General features: G+C 34.8%; 2 protein-coding genes across 3 annotated transcripts in view; one reads left to right on the top strand and one right to left on the bottom strand.

The window, feature by feature from the left end:
• The window catches only part of CTBS (chitobiase), a 44,931-nt gene that overhangs the window by 16,956 nt on the left and 1,752 nt on the right, over positions 1-26,223 (top strand). The window contains exon 7 of one of the 2 annotated variants that reach the window (XM_010382539.2): positions 1,669-3,233. The exons of the other annotated variant lie outside the window; for it this stretch is intronic. Coding sequence (XP_010380841.1) covers positions 1,669-1,869 — 201 coding nt within the window. The 3' untranslated portion in view covers positions 1,870-3,233. Of the gene's footprint in view, positions 1-1,668; positions 3,234-26,223 lie in introns of those variants that run through there. 2 annotated transcript variants of the gene reach the window in all.
• Positions 3,698-26,223, bottom strand: part of SPATA1 (spermatogenesis associated 1) — a 47,110-nt gene continuing 24,584 nt past the window's right edge. The window contains exons 7-13 of the mRNA XM_010382541.1: positions 23,545-23,659; positions 22,755-22,812; positions 12,564-12,666; positions 11,143-11,268; positions 7,854-8,032; positions 6,279-6,377; positions 3,698-3,787 (exon numbers count right to left, since the gene is read on the bottom strand). Of these exons, the coding sequence (XP_010380843.1) occupies positions 3,698-3,787; positions 6,279-6,377; positions 7,854-8,032; positions 11,143-11,268; positions 12,564-12,666; positions 22,755-22,812; positions 23,545-23,659 (770 nt within the window). The remainder of the gene's footprint in view (positions 3,788-6,278; positions 6,378-7,853; positions 8,033-11,142; positions 11,269-12,563; positions 12,667-22,754; positions 22,813-23,544; positions 23,660-26,223) is intronic.

Here is a 26,223-nt window from a genome sequence, read left to right as displayed (position 1 = left end):
TATTCTGGAAAGCAAATATGCCTTAACCATGCATAAATTAGTCTTACATGTGCTTAGTTTTTGCCCTTTGATCCTTCACAATTTTGAGACATTTGAATTTCTTAATAATATCAAAAAGGCTCAAAGTACTAGCTAGAATGATGGCAAAATTCAAAGGTGTATGTCTTTGTGTTTGCCCCTGAATCTTCAACAATCTGTCATATTTAAGTACAAGTTCTACAAGTTGCTTTTAAATAATGAATCACAGCTATTAGTAGAGCATGCATGGCTTTGTCTAGTTCTAAAAATGTTAAAGAATGGAATATAAGATATAGACTGAGATATGCTTGATTACAGTTAGTCTACTATATTTAAATATACTGCAGTGTATTCATTTACCAGGTGAATTATTTTCCTTCAAAGTGGTTTCTTTTTTTTTTGCTCTGTCTCCAGGCTGGAGTTCAGTGGCGCGTTCTCAGCTCACTGCAACCTCCATCTCCCGGGTTCAAGCAATTCTTCTGCCTCAGCCTCCAGAGTAGCTGGGACTACAGGCATGCACCACAAAGCCTGGCTAATTTTTTTGTATTTTTAGTAGAGACGGAGTTTCACCATGTTGGCCAGGATGGTCTCGATCTTTCGACCTCATGAGCTGCCTGCCTCGGCCTCCCCAAGTGCTGGTATTACAGGTGTGAGCCACCGCGCCTGGCCCCAAAGTAGTCTTCTTTCTCATCCTTTTTTTTTTTTTAAATTATACTTTATGTTCTTAAGAGATGATTCTAATTCCAGGACAGATGTTGTAAATATTACTGGCATTAATTCAGAAATGTCTTTAAGGAGTTTCCTAGTTCTCACTCATAGGTGGGAACTGAACAATGAGATCACTTGGACGCGGGAAGGGGAACATCACACACTGGGGCCTATCATGGGGAGGGGGGAGGAGGGAGGGATTGCATTGGGGAGTTATACATGATATAAATGATGAATTGATGGGTGCTGACGAGTTGGTGGGTGCAGCACACCAACATGGCATAAGTATACATATGTAACAAACCTGCACGTTATGCACATGTACCCTAGAACTTAAAGTATAATAAAAAAAAAAAAAAAAAGAATTGAAAAAAAAAATAAGTAAATTATTTTTAGTCACAGGTCTTTCTATTTTTTATCTTCTATCTTTTTCACCTTCCTTTGCACTTTGTCCTAGATCTCCTTTCCCTTTTCCTTTGTCTCTTATCCAATAGCTCATGTGCCTCCTGAGAGAGACTGTGTTAGTACTTAAATAGAGGTATTTGATTCTGGGCAGAAGGACTTTTTAGGGTGGAAGGTGAGCATAAGACCAGAATCTAATTTATGGCTCATAATCAGGTGTGTGTTAAGTCACCAATGAAGTGCAGACCTAACAGACTCTTAGAATGAATCCTTAGGACCTAGAAAAGGATGTACTTTTCTCCTCCATTGCCACATTACCTTTTGATCTGGCTGATTCATCATAAACAAAATCTTCTGTAGAGCTCCTAGCTAGGCACACTTCTAGCAACTACAGAGAATACAAAAAAGCACATAAGCTGGTTGTAGAGGACCACAGCATTTCCCTCTTACTGTACTGTATACTTCTTTTATTTTTCCCTTTCCTATGGTGCTGAATTGTACTAAACACTTTAAAATCTCCATTTTAATTTATTTATATAGGATCCTGCTGGCCACTTTCATCAAGTATGGTATGATAACCCTCAGAGTATTTCTTTAAAGGCAACATATATACAAAACTATGGCTTACGGGGCATTGGCATGTGGAATGCAAACTGTCTTGACTACTCTGGAGATGCTGTAGCCAAACAGCAAACTGAAGAAATGTGGGAAGTCTTAAAGCCAAAGCTGTTACAGAGATGAACATCTTTTGTCAAACCATTAAGATTTAGAAAAATGATCTGTATAAATAGATCTAGTTTCTTGCATTTTTGTTATGTTGCTATATACTTTTGTTATTGGTATACTAAAAAAAGAATAAAGAAATGTTGATTGTTTGAATTTGAAAAATACATACGAATGTCCTTAATATCCAGGAACATAAAGGCAAGAAACAAGTCAACTTACCTGTTAAGTATTCCTCTATTAGATGTTTCAACACTATAATTTAATTGGGAAAAATTGCTTTCAGAATTTGATTATGCCATATTTCCCTTCATTATAGTAAAATATATGCTTATGAATCAATGCTGATTTTTAAAATATGTATAATCTGAAGTGGAAATTGTTTGCTTAGAGTTTTTAAAAGCCTAGTCTTTGAAAAGCAGTTTGTGCTATACTTTTCCCCCAACCCTCCAATAAATCTTAAATTTAAAACCTACAATTTAGTGTCTCCTCTTTAGGTTCATCAAACTGATGAAAATAATTTTTCTGCTTCCTGACCCCATATAGTATTTATGTTCTCTGAGGTATTTGAACTAAACCTTTGGACAGTGAGTGAGAATTAAAAAGAATCCAGAAGATTAAATGTATTCACAAAATACAACAATATAACAGTAATATTTTGAATTGGTAAGTTAGAACTACCTAATATTTTCCAACTACATTATTTTTATGAGGTTCATCCGTAAAATTTTTATAATAGGAATAACTTGCAGTTGAACTTGATTCTATTCACTGTCACACTTCACACTTCTAATTATTCATATTCCTTCATTTATGAACATGTATAATTTATTTCTTGGCTAGCTTTCTTTACAAGGTTAAATTTTTCTTTCTACATCTGCAATGTGTCTTTTTTATTTTTATTTTTTGTAGAGACAGGGTCTCCAACTCCTGGGCTCAAGCACTCATCCTGCCTTGGCTTCCCAAAGAACTGGGATTACAGGCATGAGCTGCATTGTACTTTTAGTGATCTAAAGACAATGATTAGCTTCTCAACTAGTTCTCTTTCTAAAAGATCAATTTTATACAAATAACTTTTCTAAATGTAATAAAGTCTGTTTTCTTTCTCCAGGGAATTAACAACGTTGTGCTGCCCTTATTAGTTCCTAATTACAGATTAAAAATCTGTATATTTGAACTCTAGATTTACATAAATCCTGGCTTCCCTGTACATTTTCCCCCTGTAAATTGGAATAAATGATGATTGAACCATCTGTTATGAGAATAGTACATTTCCTATTTACACAATTGTTTGTGATAGAGTAAAATCAACCATTTTCATACTGTATGTTGGACCACTATTGTCTTCGTATTTCTAAAATAAATGAACTAAAAAATTTAAATTCTTAGATGCTTCTCTCTATCATAGCTCAGAATGCAAGTTCAATACCCCCTATTCTTTTGTATTTCCAGATTTCTTTTAATTAAGATATAGTGAACAAATTAAGTTAAATGAAGTCTGTATTTTCATGCAAATATATTAGTATTGATTAATACACATTTATTCTTTGCAAATAGATTTTATAGTTATATTAGCTCTTACATTTTAAGATTATTAAAAATGAAAATTGTAAAATTAGCACTGTAAAATAATATGCAAAATAATTGGAATGTTAAAAATAACCAGTCATCATTTCACTTTATATTGCATCTAATATTTCCTGAAACATTTTATAACACCCACATGGAAAATGCAGAAAGAGAAACCTTGTGCTTTATATAAAACATTGCCAAGGAGAATAATGGTTAAACAAATCTGTTCAAATAAATATTTAAATTTTTTGATAAAAGTTTTAAATTAACATACCTAATTGAGATTGTAGAGATGTATGATTTTTTTTTTCTGTGCCAGTTCAGTTTTCAATGTTCGTAAATCTGAAACTGCTTGTTTTCTCATCTATAAAAAGAACTACTTTTCAAAAATGAACTTCATCATACCCTTCTAAAAGTACATCATAATTGTCATGTAAATAGGGTTTTTGTAACTGCTTTAACTGTCTTCTCTCATTTGGCTTCAGTGGTTTGACTTCCACTGGATTACTACAGTAAATGTGTAGATTATGAATACTGTTTAATAAGCATGCTTATCTACTGACTAGATATGCTATAAGATAACCTTGTTTATGAGTATATAGGGACAAGACAATTGAACTGTTCTAAAAACTAGAGAAAGAATTTTATGTTTTGCTTAAACTTCAAAACCTGTTGTTCTCAATGTGTAAAGAAAATAGTGAAAACAACAAGAAAACAAAATACAAAAACGCTTAATTTCTAGCTCTTAGGAACTGAAGAAATATTTAAGAAATATAGTGTTTACTCTGTGGCAAGCACTCTTTTAAGTGTATTAGTCTTCTTTTTTCCAAAAATTTTACAGAATCAGATACTTATTAGTATTTATCCCCATTTTACAGTTGAAATGGAGGCCTTTAGAGGATAAGTAACTTGCTCAAGATAAAAAACTAGTAAGTGAAGTGGGTACAGCCAGGATTCAAACTCAGACCACCTGGTACCAGAGCCCTTACTATTCTAAGTGTTGTCTGTGGACAGCAGCATTAGCATCAATTGGGAGCTCGTTAGGTAGGAAGAATCTCAGGCTGCACCCAGACCTACCGAGTCAGATCCTGCATTTTTAAACAGGATCCTCAGATGATATCATATTAAACTTTGAGAAGCACTACTTATGCTATACTATCTTGAATAAATATGGTTGCAAGAGACTCAGGCTAGGTTTTTTTTTTTTTGTCCCTTAGTTCTGAATCTTATAGGTAGGGCTGTTTTAGGGAGCTCATTCAGAAATCAATAAAACTTCTTATATAATGTCTGCTATGTGTCAATCAGGCACTATGGTTAAATATAGGATTTTTTCCCCCAGCCTATAAGCTGAAAACTTTGTTCTCTTTTTTTTCTCTTATTCCACTTGTCTTTACTGTTTTTGTATGAACAATTCTAATTTGGGTTCAAACCATGAGTGATATCTGTAATGTTAAAATATACAAAGATTATAAGTAATGCACATGCTTTCCAGAAGAAAATGGCATGAGGGGAGTCATAATCCAAGCCTCTGGGGGCATTTTAATTACTCCTTCCTACCTACCAAATTATTCTTGTGCACAAGTTTACATATTAGCTTTATCTCCATATATTGAATAGACACAGTTTTCCTTCATTGAACAAATTATTTTTTAATGCAAATTTAACTGATATTTTGTTAAAAATTATTCTCTGCTCTTTTCCTTTTCTATTTTAAGTTTTAAGCTTCTCAGTGCCAAACCAGGGCTTATTTAGCCTCGAGAATGCTGCTTGTAAAAAGAATCTAGAACTGCTCTGTCCAGTATAGTAGAAGCCAGTTGCCATATGTAACTACTAAACTTAAATAAAATTTAAAATTCAGTTCCTCAGTCACACAAACTACATTTCAAGTGCTCAATATCAGTAGGTGCTAGCGGCTACCAATCTGACAGTGCAGGCATAGAACATTTCTATCATCATATAAGTGCTATTGGACAGTGCTAATTCTATTTTTTTTATTTTAAAATCTTATTTATTTATTTTTATTTTTATTTGAAACCCAGGACAGTACTGATTTTCTTTTTTCTCTTTTAAAATTGTTTAAAAAGAGCTAATTCTAGAATGGAGTCATTATCCTGTGTCATAAAGCTGTTTCTGATAGAGAAATGAGAGCATGCATATAATTATCATTCTCATTTTTCTGCCTTGCTATGGGTACTTGTGTGAAAATGTATAATCTTCTTCTGTTTTCTGTTCAACAAAAAAGCTTTTTAATACATCAGTACTTCACAGATAATTTATATGAGGTAATTAGTTGTACACAATTCTCACCAAATAAAGCATGCCCAGAAGCCTCTACTAAGCATCTGTTATACAAAAGGTCCCACGGGAGAAACAAAGTTAACTAAGGCATAGTTTCTGCCCAGAAGGAAACTTAACATCTAGTAGAAGTCACATTATTCATATTTAAATAATATAATACATATGAAAATAACCAGAAAAAATTAAAGGATTACCCATGAAAAATTAAATGTCAGTTCAGAGAAGAGCTCAGTGGTTTATCAGACTTAATAATTCTAATACGGGAAAACTACTGAAAATTTTTTTTGAGAATATATTGACTCACAGGTTCCTTTTCCTTTAATTCTTCCTAGTAAAATTTTATTAAATTTTACTTTGGCCTTATTATATCATGCATCTTTTCACAGGATTTAGTTTTTCTTCTTGCATTGTTTTTCACCCATGCTCTTTATTGTTAAGATAACAATTTTAAGACAATCAATCCTTGCTACCCTTATTGACACCCAAAGTCAAAACACCAAAATATTTTATTTCAAGATAAACGTTATAATAATTTGATTAGGAAAAATGTAAATTACCTTAACTTCTACTATGAGTTTCATTTTGTCAGTATCCAGTTTTCTCTTAAGTTGGTCAATTGCATGCTGTACCTCAGTGATCTGGATTATCAGGTAATTCTGTGTGCATAGATAGACATTTATTTAGTATAACATATAAACATTTTTATTTTTAACTGCCTTGGGAATATAAACTATGAAATGATAAATATCAAAAGAGTAAATCATGAAAATAACCTATTCCATAAAGTAAACTAAATTGCTTTGGAGAAATTACTATTTGTTTCTGTTGATTTATCGAATTTTAGGGAACACTTTCTCTATAGTTACCATTAAATTAGCACCATAAAAACCAACAACTATTACTATGAAAGGAATACTATGAAAGGAATATCTTAGATATTAGTAAGACTTTAGAAATTGGGATAATGCTTTATCAGCTGAATCAGATTAGAATTATTTTAAAATACTTAATAATATGATACTATATTTTATATGCAAGAACTCATTTAATACAAGAAAACCTATTTAAAATAAGAAGACTTTTTGGTTTTTGTCCAGAAAAGTTTATGAGTTATAGTGGTCCTCTCTAAAGAAGTTATTTAAGAGTTTTAAACTGGCTTTGTGAAAAAATTCTTATATTGAACTGATAAAACAGTAAGATAAAGTATAAGCTATGCTAAAAAAAAAGTACTAACTACTATGGACAAACCATTACTTGAGCCTATTTGGATTTTATATTAAATTCATTTAAAATAGTAAACTTTTAATATTTCATCTTGTCTAAAGTTAAATCCTTACTTTTAATAATAGTTAACATATTTTAAAATCACTTTTGGATAAGTGGGATTGATCTAACCCAAATCAAATTGTTAAATGCCCTCTTGAATTTTTTTGTCTGTTGTTTAATTATATGGTGGAATTAATAATAAAATAAACTTCATATCTCTGATTCAAGGCTGTCTCAAAAAAAAGAACCGAACAAAATTTCATAATTTCTTTAAGTTCCTGTGTGTTATAAGTCCTCCCGCCGCCACCACCAAATACAGGATTATAGCAGATGCTGTTTGTCCCCTGCCCTAATTCATCAGGTATTCGCCTCTTTCCCATAGTGTCAGGAACCCTGTCTCAGATACAGAGGTAAATCCTAATTACTCTAAGTCAGTCAGCATATAGCATTCCTTGGCAACTATTTTTCATCCAGGGTAGGCCTAGTTGATCCCTTACCTAGGATAAAGGGAAAGATTTATATATTCCATGATTCAGAGAGAGGTTTCTCCCTTGTTTGGGGATATAAAGCCCTACTTGCCATTGACCACTCTATTGCTACCATTGGAAAAAGCAGTCTTACAATGAAAGTAACACTGAAAATAATAGGTAGGAAATATCAGGCCCCCTTAAAGGCAACATTAAGCTGCTGACTGTATCTCCTCAGCAATCCTCCTCCTATTACATAAGGTCATGAGTTTTTTTTTATTGTTTTAAGCAAGTTTAAGTCAAAGTCAGCCCAATGCATCTTGTGATATTACTAGCACTTATAAAGCATGTGTTTTGAACAGAACTCCTCTAATTGAAGGGGGACACATTTAGTAATACCTTGGAGTCTGTGATGTTTGCCAGATTCTTTGGTCTCATCTTGATCTCCCTGGCTTCAAGTTGCATGAGCAGTTTTTTATAGTAGAGTTCCAAATCTTCTCGAAGTTTTGTTAAAACCTCCTCCATTGATGCTGTGACTTTCTTTGTTTCCAAGTATTTTTTCTTCCAACCGTCATAGGCTGTATATATATATATATAAAAAAAAAGCAAAGGCTTTCATTTGAGTATTAAAGGATTCAACTTTTCATCCTGGAAAGGACCCTAGAGCTAATGTCAATTTAAACCATTTTTCTCTTTCTCTCCTCTTCTCCTTTCTTTATATACTGAGGTCATTAGACCTGAGGAAGAAATGTTTTTTGGATAATAAGAGAACTTGCATAGAAATATAGTAAAAAATATATATATATAAAATAGTAATATACATTGCTATAAAAGTAATACATCTAAAAGTAATACATTTAATAGTAATATATATTATAAAAACAATATATATACTTGTTATATATAGTAATATACAACATATATATAAAAAACAATATAACATATACATATAACATATATAACTATAAAAGTAATATGTATATGTTACTTTTTCCCATGATTATGGAAAACTAATCCAAAATTAATCATTAGAAATTAAACACTACCAGTTAAACAAATTGCATTGACACCAATGAGATTCTAAATACAAACTTAATAGGAACACAAAGTATATGCCAGTATACCAGAATCTGTTTAGTTTCTTTCTTTTAGATTATCATAGAAACAAAAATCTCAAATTTAAAAATTCTACTTTATAAGGTGATTTAATTAAAATTATATAGCTATATGGAACTTTAGCTCAAGATTTTGGCTATTTTTCTCATGCTCTATTATCCAATCCCTTAGGAACTTCTACCAGTATTACTGCCAAAATAGTTCTAGCATCTAGCACATTCCACCTTCTTCAATGCTACATCCTTAGTCAATATCATCTTTTACCAAGAAATCTGCATGCTCTTTCTAACTGGTCTGCTTTCATTCTTGCCCCTGTACAGGGTATTCTATACAGTAGTCATTCTGAGCTTTCTAAAATGTTTTTAAAAATCATATAAATCCCTAGCTCAAAATCCTCTAGTGGCTTCCTACCTTGCTTACAATAAAATCCAAAATCTTTGATTTGGCCCATCTATTCCTTGCTGACCTTTCTGATTTCATCCCCCTCTACATTTCTCCTTACATAGTGTTTCAGCAGCACTGGTCTTATTTCAGGCCCTTAATATACCACAAGGTCATTGTTATTTCTTGATCTTGATATTTAGTGTTCCCTTTGTGCCTGCCTCCCTGTTAATCAAATCTTAATCTTCTCAGAGATACTTTCTCTGAAAATTCTACCTAAAGCATCTCTTCCCTGTCTCATCACTCTTTATTATGCTCTTTTTAATTGAATTCTCAGCTCTGATCAAAGCTAATATTGTCTTACTTATTTGTTTATTGTCTGTCTCTTTCCATAGGGAAGCAAGATCCTTATGGTCATGGCCATGTCTGTCTTGTTCACTGCTGTATCCCCAGCATTTAAAACAGTGCCCGGCATGTAGTAGGCTCAATAAATATTTTATGGCCAATACATACCTTTTATCCTGAAATATTTTTGTTGAAATAGGAAGTGATGGATCATTCCCATTTCATAAACAGAAAAGGTGAGGCACAAAGAGGGGAAATAACTTGTCTAAAAGACAGATTTGGTGTTACAATCCTGGTCCTGTGATTTTCAGTCCATTGTTCAAATCTGTCTGATAAAATTGCTTGTTTAACACTACAACAAGGCTGACTCTTTGCTACCACTTTCAGGATAACACATTGTAAGGCAGAATCTTGAGAAATATCTCCTGACACTGTCTATAACCTTCAGTCAGTTCTAGTGTTGAAACAATTTTGCTGTAAATTGAGAATCCTAAAACCACTTAATTCCTAAGATACCTTTTATCCTTACAATCCTCAAACACAACCCAAAACGGAGGCCTCTCAAATCATTTAGCAACTCTCAAGCCACCATCATGTACTGTCTTCATCCTGCCTCATCAGTCCACCAGTCCTAACAACACTGTTTCTAATTGTACTGCAAGAAAACTTACTTAACTTCCCTCATTCACTGACTTTTAAAAGCAAGGCAGACACACACACATACCAAAAAATTAAGTACAGAAGAGTCCAAGGGACTCAAAGTAGTCTTCTACAGTAAGTAATATATAAGGTGCTCTTGAATGACTAATAGCAAATAGGCAGGTAAACTGGGAAGAGGGTACCTCAAGGTAAGAGGAGAAGTAGATGGCAGAGGGAAAAGCATGGCCAAAGACCTAGAGCCAAGAAGCATACTTTGGATCCTAGCATATCCAACACTTTTCCTGGAAGCCTCTCTTGATCTCTTCCATCTAATTTAGGTGTTCTTCCTTTATATTCCTATCCATAGAACTTTGTAATTCCTTTATCATAGTGGCTGAGATCACGCCACTGCACTCTAGCCTGGACAACAGAGTCAGGTAAAATAAAATAAAATTCATATAATTTAACTTTTTTATTGTAGTAGAACATATTACATAACTATATATATATTTTTTTTGGGGGGGGCAGAGTCTTGCTCTGTCACCCAGGCTGGAGTGCAGTGGCACAATCTCAGCTCACTGCAACTTCCGCCTCCGTGTTCAAGCATTCTCCTACTTTAGCCTCTGCAATCACTGGAACTACAGGTGCCCACCACCACACTCGGCTAGGCTAATTTTTGTATTTTTGGTAGAGACGGAGTTTCGCCATGCTGGCCAGGCTGGTCTCGAACTTCTGACCTCAAATGATCCGCCTGCCTCGGCCTCCCAAAGTTCTGGGATTACAGGCATGAGCCACTGCACTGGCAAGGATGTATCATTAATGCTTAACTTGCTTATCATTTCCCCACTGGACTGTAAGATCTATGTGGTCAGGGACAAGATTGTGTCTGTCTTAATAGTGTTTCCTAAGCCCTTAGAATAGTGGCCAGATTCAACAGGGATTTGGTAAATGAATAGAAGAATTAATAAACAAGTAAATGAGTTTCAGTTATGAAAATATTTGTTTTAATTTTAAAACCCTATGTAAAGCATTTATTGTATAGAGTTGAATAATAATTTCATGTTTTCTATATTGAACTTAATCATGTACCACTTAAACTAAAATAGTAAAACAGTAAATATTAATTATAACTATTTATTCTAAAAGGATTAATTCTGTAAAACTTAAGTTTTCTTTATAGTGATAAAAGGTATGTAATAAACTTTACCATGATATCGTTTTAATTTGCTTTGTTCAAACAGCTTTTCAACTGTTTTTACTAGTTCTTCTCTATTTCTTTCCAGATACCTTCTTTCTTCCTTTACTTGTTTCATTTGTTTGATAATCTTCTCTCCTAAAGAGATTATAACTCATATTTGTCAATGTCTCAAAGCTGAAAGATGGCTCATATCCTAAAATATGGAGTGTAAAACTTAAAAATGTCTAAAGCAGCAAGAATAAATTTTATCCCAAACTGTTTTTCTTGCTACAGTATAGCATTTACCATGTGGAAAATGCAAAGGAGTCATTTCAGTTTCCAAGAGTGATATATAAGGGGATTTATAAAATAGTGTGTTTTATACTGCATTTCATATGTGTGTAGAAACTAGGTAAAGCTCAAGCAGTTATGCTGATATGCTTTGGTTTAACTCTTTTGGTAAATGTATCCGGGATTCAAAATTATTGTACTTAAATTGTACATAGAAAACATATATATATATATATATTTTTTTTGACATGGAGTCTCACTTTGTTGCCCAGGCTGGAGTGTAGTGGTATGATATCGGCTTACTCCAACTTCCACCTCCTGGGTTCAAGCAATTCTCCTGCCTCAGCCTTCTGAGTAGCTGGGACTACAGGCACCTGCCACCACACCTAATTTTTTTTGTATTTTTAGTAGAGATGGGGTTTCACCATGTTGGCCAGGCTGGTCTCGAACTCCTGACCTTGTGATCTACCCACCTCAGCCTCCCAAAGTGCTGGGATTATAGGCATGAGCCACCATGCTTGGCCAGAATATATATTTTAAAATGAAATAATGTTGGTGACTAAACATATGTAGTAATAAATATAAAATTCCTGGGCCAGGTGCTGTGGCTCATGCCTATAATCCCAGCATTTTGGGAGGCCAAGGCGGGTGGATCACTTGAGGCCAGGAGTTTGAGACCACCCTGGCCAACATAGTGAAACCCCGTCTCTACTAAAAATGCAAAAATTAGCCTAGCCAGGTGTGGTGGTGGGCACCTGTAGTCCCAGTGACCACAGAGGCAAAGGCAGGAGAATGCTTGAACCTGGAGGCGGAAGGTGCAGTGAGCCGAGATTGCGCCACTGCACTCTAGCCTGGGCAACACAGTCAAACTCTGTCTAAAAATAAAAAATAAAAATAAAAATAAAATTCCTATAATTTAACTTTTTTATTGTAGTAGAACATATTACATAACAAAATTTACCATTTAAACTATTTTTAAATGTACAGTTCAGTTGCATTAAGTACATTCACATTGTTGTGAAACCATCACCACCACCACCCCATCTCCAGAACTTATCTTCTCAAACCGAAACTCTATACCCATTAAACAATAACTCCCCATTAACATTATTTACTTTACCTCACAGAATCATCTGTACTTATGATTGCACTGTACTTACTTTCAGTTGGTAATAAAGAGATATCAATTATTCTTGAAGAAAGAACAGGTTGACAATGAAGTGAAGGGTGATCTGGTAGGGTGATGTACTCTTTTTCACCTATCTGTAAGCAAACATGAAATGAGTAAGATCGGCTGGACTGTCACATTCTTTTTTCACTTGCCCATTGGTATTTGATAATGCATTCTTTTTATGTAGTGGTGATGAACTCCAAATTTTGTATTTATAGTTACAGATTCTCTCCCATGTTCCAGTCTCTGTATTCTATTACTTGGACATTATATACAAGTACTTCAAACTTAAAATTAAAAAAAAATCTGTTATTTTTCTTTCTAAACATGATTTCCTTCCAAGATTTCTGGTCTCAGTTACCTGTTATGATAACTTTAAATATTTTCTAAGATGGCTACTGATACTGTTTTCATCTTGAGTCAATTTTGATTATATTTGCTTAGAAAATAGGTAGTTCTGTCACATGTCAAATTTTAGCAGATAATTTTACATTTTATTCTAATATATCTTATCTCCTCTGTGTTTGTGTTTCTATTGCCTCCATCTTTCCTAATTTTTGTGTTTCTACCTGATATGATTTGGATCTGTGTACCCATCTAAATATCATGTCGAATTATAATCCCCAAGTGTTGGAAGTGGGGCCTGGTGGTAGGTAATTGTATCATGGGGGCAGATTTCCCCATTGATACTGTTCTCCTGATAGTGAATTTGTTCTCATGAGATCTTGTTCTCGTGAGAGCTGATCATTTACAAAGTGTGTGGCACCTCCCCCACCCCTTCCTCCTGCTCTAGCCTTGCTCCCCCTTTGCCTTCCACCATGACTGAAAGCTCCCTGAGGCCTCCCCAGAAACAGATGATGCCATGCTTCCTGTACAAGCCTGCAGAACCATGAGCCAATTAAACCTCTTTTCTTTATAAATTACCCAGTCTCATGTTTTTTTTTTTTTTTATAGCAGTGCGAGAACAGTCTAATATCTACCCTTTTCTGATAAATTACCTCAAGTCTTACCATGTTGATGTTTGTCCCACTATCACTTTATTGATCTTGAATTGTTTTCAGTTATGCTTCTGTACCTCATTAGTTTTCACTTTTATCTTCATCAAGCTCTCACTTCTACTTTGTTTGTCTTACAGTTAGTCCCCATTATCTGTAGTTTCACTTTCTGTGCTTTCAGTTACCCACAGTACAGTACAATAAGATATTTTTAGAGAGAGAGAGACCACAGTCACGTAACTTTTATAATAGTATATTGTTATAATTGTTCTATTTTATTATTATTGTTTTTGTTATTGTTTACTGTGCCTACTTTATAAATTAAACTTTGTCATAGGTATATATGTATAGGAAAAATACAGTATATATAGTATATATAGGGTTGAGTTCTATCTGTGTTTTCAGGCATCCACGGGGGGTCTTGGAATGATAGATAAAGGGCAGAGTACTGCATTATTTTTCTAGCTTATTTATTTTGTTATGTTGTAGAGTTGAGATCACACAGGATAATGGCAGCCACCTATATCAGAATTGCTCCACAAATCTTCCAAACTACCATAAAAAGAAGCCAAGTAAAACCACCCAAATTTATGCCTACAACATAACTTGGGCACAGAATCCTTTACCTATAAGTGAGGAAATAAAGACTACTAGATCAGAGTGTGGTCAGGAGCCCACATCTGAGCAGAGAGTCAGATGTGGACTATGTGTCAGCACTGTACATAAATAATAGGAAATACCAATCACAAATTAGCCTGGAAAGAGAGGGCTCTACCTGAAGTGGAAAAATAGCCAAAAACAAAACAAAACAAAGAAAACCTGGTAGATTCTATGAGGCATTCAAAAGAAAGGATTTGAAAAACACAGGGAGTCAGAGGCAGTAATCATGGAAGACATAGCTTCTGGGAGAGAAGAAAATGCTTTGGAAGGGAGATATGTCCTTGGGAGCCAGTTTGGTAAGAAAAAATAAGAAAATAGCCAAGACAAGAGCTCCACTGAACTAAGCTAGTGGAAAAGAATCCAAAGAAAACACACCCATTTCCCCAAAAGGCCCCATTTACATAAAAAAAAGAAACATAAATAGCTGCATTTCTAGGGTGGCCAAGGCAGGCGGATCACCTGAGGTCAGGAGTTCGAGACCAGCCTGGCCAATATGGTGAAACCCCATCTCTACAAAAATACAAAAATGAACCGGGCATGGTGGTGGGTGCCTGTAATCCCAGCTACTCGGGAGGCTGAGGCAGAAGAGTCACTTGAACCTGGGAGGCAGATGTTGCAGGGAGCTGAGATCATGCCATTGCACTCTAGCCTGGGCAAGAGAGTGAGACTCCATCTCAAAAAAATTAAAATTAAAATTAAAAAAATAATAATAACTGCATTTCACTACAGTAACAGAAGAGGGTGCTCCTGATTTAAGAAATACAGTAAGCCACCAAAACACCACTCACTCGCTGTTCCTCTGTAAGAACACCTGTTATTACTGATAATGGAAAAATCCAATGCAAATAAACATGAACATCTGTAGAATAATCTAGCACTCACACAGTTACTTATGAAGAAAACCTCAAAACTGAGCAGTAAATCAAAACAAACACAACCATGAAGCAGAGAAAAACTTAACAATGCTCCCAACATAGATTACAAATAATTAACTAAGCATTTGCAGATATTAATGAACACTATAAAACAGAAATTTTAAAATTTGTAATAAAAATGGAAAACAATAGGAAGGTGTGAAATGAAAATTGACCAAACTCAAGAAATAAAGAAAAAGAAATTGTCTCAGAAATGAATAAATTAGCAGGTGTCCAAGATGGAACATATATGACCAAATATATAGTAAGAAAAACACAGAATAGAAGTAAAAGGAGCCAAGAAAGTGAAACATAAGGAAAAGAGTAAAATGGATCAGAATGAAAGTGGCAGATACAAAGGTAAAAAAGATCTAAGATAAGACTAATTGTTGCCCCGAAAGAGAAACAAAACAAAACAATGAAACAGATCTATTTAAATTATAATTTTAGAAAACATCCTTGAAATAAAACAATGTCTGATTTCTGATTTTCATATTGAAAGGCCCCACTGTGTACCTAGAAAAATCTGACCTACAATTCTCAACTGAGATATAGCCTGCTAAAACTATTACACATTAAAGGAATTCTCTGACCTTCCAGGCAAAAATACTCAAGTCAGTTTACAAAGAAAAGAAAATCAAGTTGGCATCACACTTCTAAATAGTAACATATAAAGCAAGACATCAGTAGTGCAACATTTACAAGAAACTCAAGGGAAATAAGCCAAGGATTTTATAGCCATTCAAGCTATCCTTCAAGTAGTAAAGTATGAAGGCTCTAGAGCAGGCATTAGCACACTTTTTTTGTAAAGGGCCAGAGAGTAAATAAATATGTGTGGGCCACATATGGTTTCTGTCATATATTCCTCTTTTTTTCAACTCTTTAAAAACATAAAACACATTCCTAGCTCACAGGCCTTACTAAGCATGATGCAGACTTTAGTCTGCCCATCCTTGCTTTAGAGAAAGTTTTAAATGTGCAAGAACTAAGGGAATATTGTGCTCAGGATCTTTTCCTAGTACAGGTTGAGTTTCATCCAACCAAGAAATCACTGAAAAATCTTCTGCAAAATAATTGGCAGTTAAGTGTTGAACATATTTAATTATAGTTCTGAGACTAAAACAAAAGTGAGGGGATAGGACTAAGTGAACAGTACAAAAATGTTGTATTGTTTGACAAAGTAGAAATAACACAAACTGAAAATAAACGAGAAGAAAAGGGAGGGAAAAAGGTGAAAGTAGAACAAGTTTTCTGATTGCCTCAAATATAACAAGGAGGAGTCAGAGCATAATTTTAGAGGTACCAAATCAAAAGCAGAAGTATCAATTTTTAAAAAAGGAAAAAAGAGGGGCCAAAAATACTAGCATAAGTGTATTACTATAAAGGTAAATATTAAAACAAAAATACAAATCTTTCTAAATACCAGGACAAAAAAAAAAAAAAACAAATAAATAGTAGAAGACACATAGTAAATATAAAATAAAATGACAAATCTGAGATTAAACATGTCATATTAATTATATAAATGGACATAACTCATCTAACTAAATAAAAAAGACTTTCAGACTAGCTTACAAAGCAAAACCCAACTCTAGACTATACATAAGCGATTTATCTAAAACAAAGTGTCTCAGAAAGGCAGATAAAAACGAGGGGAGTCGAGAATGGAGAATATCAAATAAATGCAAACAAAAAGAAAGCAGAGTATTTTGATATGCAGTAAGGAAGAATTCAGGCCAAAAAGGCATTAAATGAGCTGAAGAAAGATGCTTCATAATGCAAAAGTAATAATATTCACATAAGAACAACTTTGTGCCAAGTAATATATACAAACACATAAAGCAGAAACCACAGGAGGTATAAGCATAAACAGTAACACAGTAATAAAAGGAGATTCTAACATACCACTCTCAGTCCAAGACATAGAGAATGTGGAAAAAATTAAGAATTTGGAATACTTAATGTATTCAGCAAGGTAAATCATAGACAAGCCACAAAGTAGAGGGAGATATTTGCAACACACATAAACATCAACGGACTATCTTCTAGAGCATATTAAAAACTCCTACTAACCAGAAATAAATGGCAGACAACCCAATAGAAATACTTAAAACAAGTAATCCCCCCACAAAATGGTTATCAAAATGGGATCCATAAAATATAAGGGTAACCAGGGAAAATAAAAAATTCAAACCACAGTTAAATAGCATTAAGCATCCACCAGAGTGCAAAACATTTTAAAATGTGAAGACAGTATGTATTATTGAGGATGTAGAGTAACAGGAAATGTCCTGGATTCCTAGTGGCAGTGTAAATTTGTATAATCATTTTGGAATATATTTTGGCATTATTTAAGTTACAGATAGGCATTTTCCAGCAATTCTATACACAAGTATATATTCCTCTCTTGTGTGTGCTCTTTATAATAGGTAAAATTTGGAAACAATAAAAGTATCCAGCACAATATAACAACAATTATTTGCTGAAGATGGTATGCCTTTGCTCCCAAATCCAAGGGCTTAGAGCTGTGATTCTCTTATGAGGGCTTGTACAGACTCCATTCAGTATTCCAATCTACTATACATCAAGCATCATTGGATAATCTGGACAGACATTAAACCACTAGTGGGCTGGGTGCAGTGGCTCATGCCTCTAATCCCAACACTTTGGGGGGCCGAGGAGGGCTGATTGCTTGAGTCCAGGAGTTGGAGACCAGCCTGGGCAACAAGGAGAAACCCCAACTCTACAAAAAATACAAAAATTAGCTGGGTGTGGTGGCATGTGCCTGTAGTCTCAGCTACTCAGGAGGCTGAAGTGGGAGGATGGATTGAGTCTGGGAGGTCAAGGCTGCAGTGAGCTGTGAGCGCTCCACTGCATTCCAGCCTGGGCGACAGAATGAGACCCTGTATCAAAACAAAACCAAAACCAAAAACCCCACAAGTGGCAGCATTACTTGCAATCCCTCTGGGATCAACTTACAAGCCTTCTCTTGTTTAGGTTCCACTCAAAGGTTGGTAGGCTTCTGATTCTCTTGGTTTAAAAAAAAATAGAGCGGCACATCCAAATGCAGTAAATCTCTCTACAAATTCCAAAAAAGGTCCATAAAGTGCTTTTTCTCATTCTCAATGGTAGCTGGGGCAAGGGGATACCTCAATATGTCGCAGACCATGGAGCTCCCAGAAATTTATCTGAATTGATCGACTCCTGAATTTTCTTGCAGCTTATCTCCTACCCCCTAAGAAACATATGTCTTACCTAAGGTATCTAGATTATTTGGTATTTCCTGTTAATCAGGTCCAAGGGGGTCATGGTATGGTCAAGTTGCCTATAAACTAAATTATTACAAGGAGCCAGAATTGACACAGCCCTTAGGCAAAACAGTGAAGGTCTACTGCTGTTCCTATTTGTTACTTTTGGTTTTCTCTGCTAATTGGGATGAAGAAAAAACATTTTCCAGATTAAGAATGGCATAATAGGAGCATCAGGCTGTAATAAGTTGTTCTAATAAAGAGATGATGTAAAGAGTAGCAGCTACAATTGTTACACCTGACACTAAGGCCCATTAATCTTCTGCACAGACCAACTAGGTGAGTTTAATGTGGCTATGATAGGAATCACCTTTTCTGCCATTTTCAAGTTTTGATCATGGCACAAAACTCACAGTTCCTCCAGGAGGTTGGTAATGCTTTGGTTTACTATTTTGGTAGGGAATAGGCCATTCCATCATATTTACTTGGCCCTCTCTACTATAACATTCCTTATTGCCCATGCTGCAAGCATCAGGGAGGCATTATGAGGATGCTGACATTTGCTGAGTAAGTCCTTCAAAGTATGCATTCATGAATTAAGGAAATGACTACAGGGAGAATTTGCAAAGTCATTCAGCACACCAGAATACTGATTTAGCCAAAACTTCACTTATTATCTGACCCCTCTAAACCTCCATCCTATTGGTGGAACACAGAGTTATTCAGGTCCCTAAGGATCAGAATCACATCAAAGCCATTGCCATGAATCCTGAAAAGTAAGGGTACCTCCCTTTCCCCATTGTAGTCATCTGGGTAAACAACCTCTCATCCCCTTAAGGAAGGTAAAGGAAATTTAGGAAGGTAAGGAAATTTAGTCCATACTTGTGGCTGAGTGACAGGGTTTTTCCTCAAGGATACCTGGCCTCCCCTTCACTCAATAAGTTCTGGGTATGTAAACTGGCTAAGGTCTAGTAATTTAATAAGAGGATGTGAATATTCATGTGGTTATTCAAGGCAGATGTCTATTTATGAAGACTAAAAATAACTTTTGGTTATACAGATCAATAGCTTACTGGTACGCTTATCCACTTCAGTCTCAGGAACATCATGATTAGTCTTAGGGACACCTTGGCAATTAACTATTGTCAAGGATTTCTTAATCATACATCCTTATGATCACTCTGGTACTGTTTTCTCTTATATAGTAAAATGCTGTAAATTGGCTTCTATCAGGGATACTGTCATCTCTAAAGAAATCAAGTAGGCCAGGCGTGGTGGGTCATGCCTGTAATTTCAGCACTTTGGGAGGCCGATGCAGGTGGATCATGAGGTCAGGGGTCCAAGACCAGCCTGGCCAAGATGGTGAAACCCTGTCTCTACTAAAACTACAAAAATTAGCTGGGCGCAGTAGAAGGTGCCTATAATCCCAGCTACTTGGGAGGCTGAGGCAGGAGAATCTCTTTAACCTGGGCGGTGGAGGTTACAGTGAGCTGAGATGGCATCACTGCACTCTAGCCTGGGCAACAGAGTGAGACTCCGTCTCCAAAAAAAACAAAAAAAACAAAAACAAAAGAAATCAAGTATAGTCTTGTCTTCACTTCATGTGACACAAAACAGCCACTGTAAGGTTTTTTTAAAAGAATTCTGGGGTTGCCTTTCCAATATATTTCCCCAGTGTCTGGTTAAAGAAGTAAGTGGATATAAATCTTCTCTTAACATTTTTATTTCCCAAAGTCTTTAGATTTCTTGCTCTACTTTTTAACAAGAAATTCCTGGCATTCTAAATTTACTCAGTATGAACCACCATATTGTCCAGGTTTCTGTCAGCCTCACTCAATTTAGCAAAATGTTTTTTACCACTCACAGTTGCTGGAGCTAGCACATTAAATCCAGAATCTCTGATAAGTGTATCCATATTATTAAACTTGAGCCAATTTAAAGTTACATTCTTTCATTCCTGCTCTGAATCTATTCCCAATAATATTTTTCTAAGTTTCTACTAGCACAAATTAACAAAATATTGCAGTTCTTTTGCAATAATCAGTCTGAGATTCTCATTTGTAAAAGTTTTTGGCCCATATCACACTTTCTGTACCAAATACTGAATCATTTCAGTGCAGGTTTAAGCAGGAAGAAATGTAATAAAGGAAATCAAGTGTATCAGAAACACTGGAGGAGCAGGTTCTAGGTCTGGTCTCCTAAAATGATGTTTCCATTAGTGAAGTTACCATTGCTGAGGCCATCACCAGAACTACGCTGAAAGCAAGAAGCCATCATTGTTATTGCCATTACAGCTTCTCACACTCAGAAAGCTGGAGGAAAAAACACTTAATTCATGACAAAAATAGAAAGAAAGAGTAAAACTGTTGTTATTCACAGATGACATGAATATGTATGTAGAAAGTTCTGAAGAATCCACAAAAAAAAACCTGACAGAATTAATTGAATTTAGCAAAATCTCAATAGACAAGTTCAATGTATAAAAATCAATTACATTTCTATAAATTAGCAACAATTAGAAAATAAAAATTGTAAAATACCATTCTATAGAAGCTTCAAAAATACCAAATACCTAAAAATAAATGTATTAAAAGATCTAAGAGCAATACACTAAAACCACAGACACTGCTGAAAGAAACTAGTGACATAAATAGAGAAATATACTGTGTTCATAGATTAGAAGATTCAGTACATTTAGGATATAAGTTTTCCTCCCAAATTGATTGACAGATTCACAGTGATTTCACTCAAAATTCCAGTAGTCTTGTGGTAAGAAATTGACAAGCTGATTCTAAAATTTATACGAAAACACAAAGAATCTAGAATCACCAAAATGATCTTGAAAAAAAATTAACTTGGAAATCTTACACTATCTGATAACAATAACTACTATAAAGCCTCAGTAATGAAGATAATGTGGTATTGGCATAAGGATAAAAAAAAATCATTGAGCAGAAAGGGAGGCTAGAAGTTGTCCTAGATCTTATAGAGTCAACTGAGTTTTGAATAATGCAATAGGAAAAATAAAGTCTTAACAAATGGTGTAGGAAGTGGGTATCTGAGGATCTCAACTGAACCACAATCCCAACCTAATTCTGCACATAAAATTTTGAGATTAGTGGTTCTCTTCAAATTACCTCTGTTTAACAAAAATTATCACTGAGAGTGCAAGGGGAAGGAGGTCTTGATTCTTTGAGGAGAAAGTATGACAGAGGTGTCTAGAAGAATAGTAATGGACTAAGAAAATGTAGTATATTTGTTGGCAGAATTAAAGACTCATTTGAAGTTTGTGGTTTATTAACTATGGTTGGAATTTTGTCCACTGAGTATGAAAGACATAACCATGGAAACATTAATGTAACTTTCTGTTTTAATTTTCTCATCTGAAAATAAGGATAACAGTACCTCCACAAATAGTTGTTGAATTAAATGAATTAACATACATAAAGCATTTAGAACAGTGATTGGCTCAATAAATGCTATCTAATTGGTTGTTGCTATGTTATTAGTAGTATTATTTAGGTACGTAGTTATTAAAATGGTTAAGACTATGAACTCTGAAGCCAGTCTACACTATTTAGGATCTAAGCCCAGCTCTAGTACTTACTAACTATATGTATGACCTGGGAAAGCCATGGAACCTTTCTGTGCCTCAGTTTCCTCATCTGCAAAACGGAAATGATAACTATAACCTATCTCATGGAGTTTCCTTTATGGGGATTAAATGAGTCAGTATGTGTAAAATACTTAGAATAGTGCCTGGTAGTTGATACTCATTGATAGCTATTATTAAAATTAGTATTGTTATTCTTAAGACTGTCCTAAATTCATCCTGCAAATATCTGCAAAATTCTCCTAGTCTTTCCATCATTTCTTGAGAATAAACTGGTGATGTGAATAGTGTTCATTAACTCATTTAACCCAGCGCAATTCAAATTAGGTAACATACCCAAGATCACACAGCTAGTAACTATAACATAAACAATTTACTACTATACTGCTTCTTAACACATTATATAATTCCGTTCTAAAGAGACAAGTTAATCAAGTACAGGTATTAATATATTAAATTACAAATTAGCTCTGAAAGCTGCTAGTTAAGTGCAGTTTGATGTACCTTTAAAACTAGTAATAAAATTTGAGAAGATAATCCAAAAAGGTATTGGTGGATAACTTTTCTCCCTTCTCATTTGGGCATATTGTTACCTTATTTATAAAAACAGAAAAATTGAACTACTATTGATAATATTAGAAGTATGTTCCTGGAAAACTTAGACATTTTAATCTGCAGATTCACTTTAATCTTAGTAAAAATATTATAATGTTGCAATACCATATTTAAACAAAAAATTTAAAATAGTACCTGATTGTCCTGTCTTCTACTGATAGCTGTATCATCTTCATTTTCCCAAAGACACTGACTTAAAGGAAATGACAGGTTTGAAAGTCATTAAAACATGATCCCATGAATATTAGCTTTTCATATTTTATGTATTTTATTTTATGTTCTGTAAACACAAATATTGAAAATTTTCAAAGTCAGCCTGAGACCATTATCATATGTTCTTTCAGACTCATTGGTAATCCATGTAAAGCTACAATTTAGTATGAGTAATAAAATCATATTTCACTATATTATAACTAAATTCCAGTTCAATATCTACAGCAAGATAAAATTACTTGAAATTTTAGAAACATATTTGTTTATTGTTCTTTTGTGAATAACTGTTTATAAAAACCCTTATCTTAATTTCAAAAGACTGTGTAAAACTCTTGTCTAACTACTACAATTTTGAATGAAATGATACCAGTGTGAAAATCAAGCATATTGTTTACGTATAACCAAGAACTTGAGAGGCAGGATAATTAGTTCTAATGAAGGGAAACAAAGAAATTTTTCTGTCATCAAGTTGTCCCAATGATAAAAGTATTACAATAGAAATAAATTTAAGCTATGAATCATCCCTCATTATCTTGGAGAGGAATGTTAGCAAAAAAACAGTAAAGATCTGAATCAAGATAATTTTAATTAAAATATCACTAATTTCACTCATATCTTTAAGTAAAAGTCTTTATAACAGTACTCTGAATACCTTACTCTTTTTCTTATTGTTTAGATTATGGCATGTGGAATCAGCATTTATACTAATTACCTTTTTTTGGTGCCAAAGCAATCATTATTTGAATCTTCCAATGATCTTGGCAAGTCAGAATTTCTAATTTTATTTTTTGCAATCTGGCTTTTTTCTGCAGTGGCTTTTCCCCCAGCTGATGTTGATGGTCATCCATGGCAAATAAAGTTCAGAATGTTAAGAAAATACTAAAATAAACTTTTGTTTTTATACATATACATTATAATCTTATCGTAGATTTCAGAATCCCCATGTACTTTCCTATAGGGATACAAGTCAACAGTTTCCAAAGTGAATTTCATGAAATATTAGTTTATGTGAAAAGGAAATTATTTGGTTAATTCAGCTTGGGAAATGTTGAATTAAGCAACATCAAACAGCAACACAATCCCCTACACACACATTCACTCCGATTGAAGGGTTTGTCTGTCTCCGTGTACAATTAAGTCTTCAAGAGGGGGTAGGTAAGATGGGGGTTTCCTGAAATTTAATTGTCTTTTTTTTTTGAGATAGAGACTTGCTCTGTCGCCCAGGCTGGAGTGCAGTGGTGCAATCTCGGTTCACTGCAGCCTCTGCCTCCCAGGTCCAAGTGATTCTCCTGTCTCAGCCTCCCAAGTAGCTGGGATTACAGGCATGTGCCACCACGCCCAGCGAATTTTTGTATTTTTAGTATAGACAGGGTTTCACCAGGTTGGCAAGGCTCATCTTGAACTCCTGACCTCAGGTGATATGCCCACCTTGGCCTCCCGAAGTGCTGAAATTACAGGCATGAGCCACTGCGTTCGGCCTTAATTGTCTTTACAAACAATTTGCCAAAGCAGTTTTTGAAACAGTGTTCTGAGGAACCTTCTCTGGAAAATGCTGGTATAAATACAGAACATAAAATGTCATTTTTATTTCACATACATTTTCATTGATAAAATCTCCCTTCATTTTAACAGCATTTCTTAATATAGAAAAACTACACAATCCATCTTTGAAATATTAACACTAATGTTTTACATGGTCTATATAAACAAAAGATCCATGAACCTGGCAGTATTAATGCAGATTTTTTTCCCTTGGAGAAATCAATTTTTTTTATTCAGAAAAAAATAAGTGAGCCAAATTAATATTTGAAAGTCATTTTACAAGGGTTGTTGCTGGGCATGGTGGCTCATGCCTGTAAACCCAGCACTGTGGGAGGCTGGGCAGGAGGGTATCTCGAGCCCAGTAGTTCAAGACCAGCCTGAGCAACATCTCTACAAAAATTTAAAAAACTCTACAAAAATAAATTAGCCAGGCATGGTGATGCATGCCTGTGTTCCCAGCTACTTGGGAGACTGGAGTGGGAGGATGTCTTGATCCTGGAAGGTCGAGGCTACAGTGAGCCATGATCACACTGCTGCTCTCCAACCTGGACATCAGAGCAAGATCCTGTCTCAAACAAAAACAAAACAAACAAACAAACAAAAAAGACTTGCCACAATATTGTGCGACCTGGAGCCCATATTGGTTTTTGTTTGGCTGCTACAATTTATTACCCACCTGGCATTGAAATTGTCACTTAAGAACAACAAACGGAGGCTGGGTGTGGCAGCTTACGTCTGTAATTCCAGGACTTTAGGAGGCCGAGGTGGGTAGATCACTTGAGGTCAGGAGTTCAAGATCAGCCTGGCCAACATGGTAAAACCCTATCTCTACTAAAAATACAAAAATTAGCCAAGTGTGGTGGCATGCACTTGTAATCCCAGCTACTTGGGAGGCTGAAGCAGGAGAATAGCTTGAATCCAGGAAGCAGACACTGCAGTGAGCCGAGATTGTGCCACTGCTCTCCAGCCTGGGCTGGAAAGAGACCCTGTCTCAAACAAAAAACAAAACAAAACAAAACAAAACAAAATGAAACAAAAAAACATAAAAGATCTATATAATACAAAATGAATAAAAAATGGACGTACCAAATGTGTAAAAGCTAATAGTAAACTACAACTCTCCCTACCCATCCATGAAAAGAAACAATAATGTAGACCTCAGTGTTTTGAGAACTCCAGCAAATATATGTTTAAAATATGATAGAGTCACAGAAAAGGGAGTGATAACTGTGAAACTAAGTTTTGAACTATGAGCTGTTTGGTGGCAAAGAAGGGAGCAGGAGGAATTTAAGCAAAGAATATGGTATGTACAAGGAGCAGAATACTAATAATGTGTGGAGCATTTTTATCCACAATGAAAAGTTCAGTATGACTCTAGCACAGTGTTATAAAGCATGGGCTTCAGTCAGACACACAAGAGCTCAAGTCCTGGCATGGCCATAACATGTATGACTTTAGGTAAGTTATTTCTCTAACTTCTCTTTCCTTATCTCTAAAATGGCATAATGCACGGAAAGCACCTAGCACACTGTCCAATCCTGAGAAGTTTCTTGACTTTAAGTTCTGATTTATATCCCATTGTCATTTTCTTAGTCCCTAAGTCTATTTTCCATCTTGTCACCTAAGTTGTTTTTCTAGAACTAAAATCCAATCATGCCACTCAGTTAAAAACTTCAGATTGCTTCCCATTACCTACTAAACTCTTTAGCTTTGCAAGCAAGGCTCTTCTGGCTCAAGTTGCTACCTACCTCTCCAGAAGTACCAGTTCATAGTACTTCTCTCCCTCCCTTTCCTAATCTCATACTATTATAACAGTAGTATTACTACTACTAATAATAGATAAAAATTA

This window comes from Rhinopithecus roxellana, chromosome 12 (assembly GCF_007565055.1).
Source record: "Rhinopithecus roxellana isolate Shanxi Qingling chromosome 12, ASM756505v1, whole genome shotgun sequence".
In the NCBI taxonomy this organism is placed as follows: domain Eukaryota; kingdom Metazoa; phylum Chordata; class Mammalia; order Primates; family Cercopithecidae; genus Rhinopithecus; species Rhinopithecus roxellana.
Note: the sequence above shows the minus strand (reverse complement) of the source record. Positions and strands in the feature narration are given on the sequence as shown.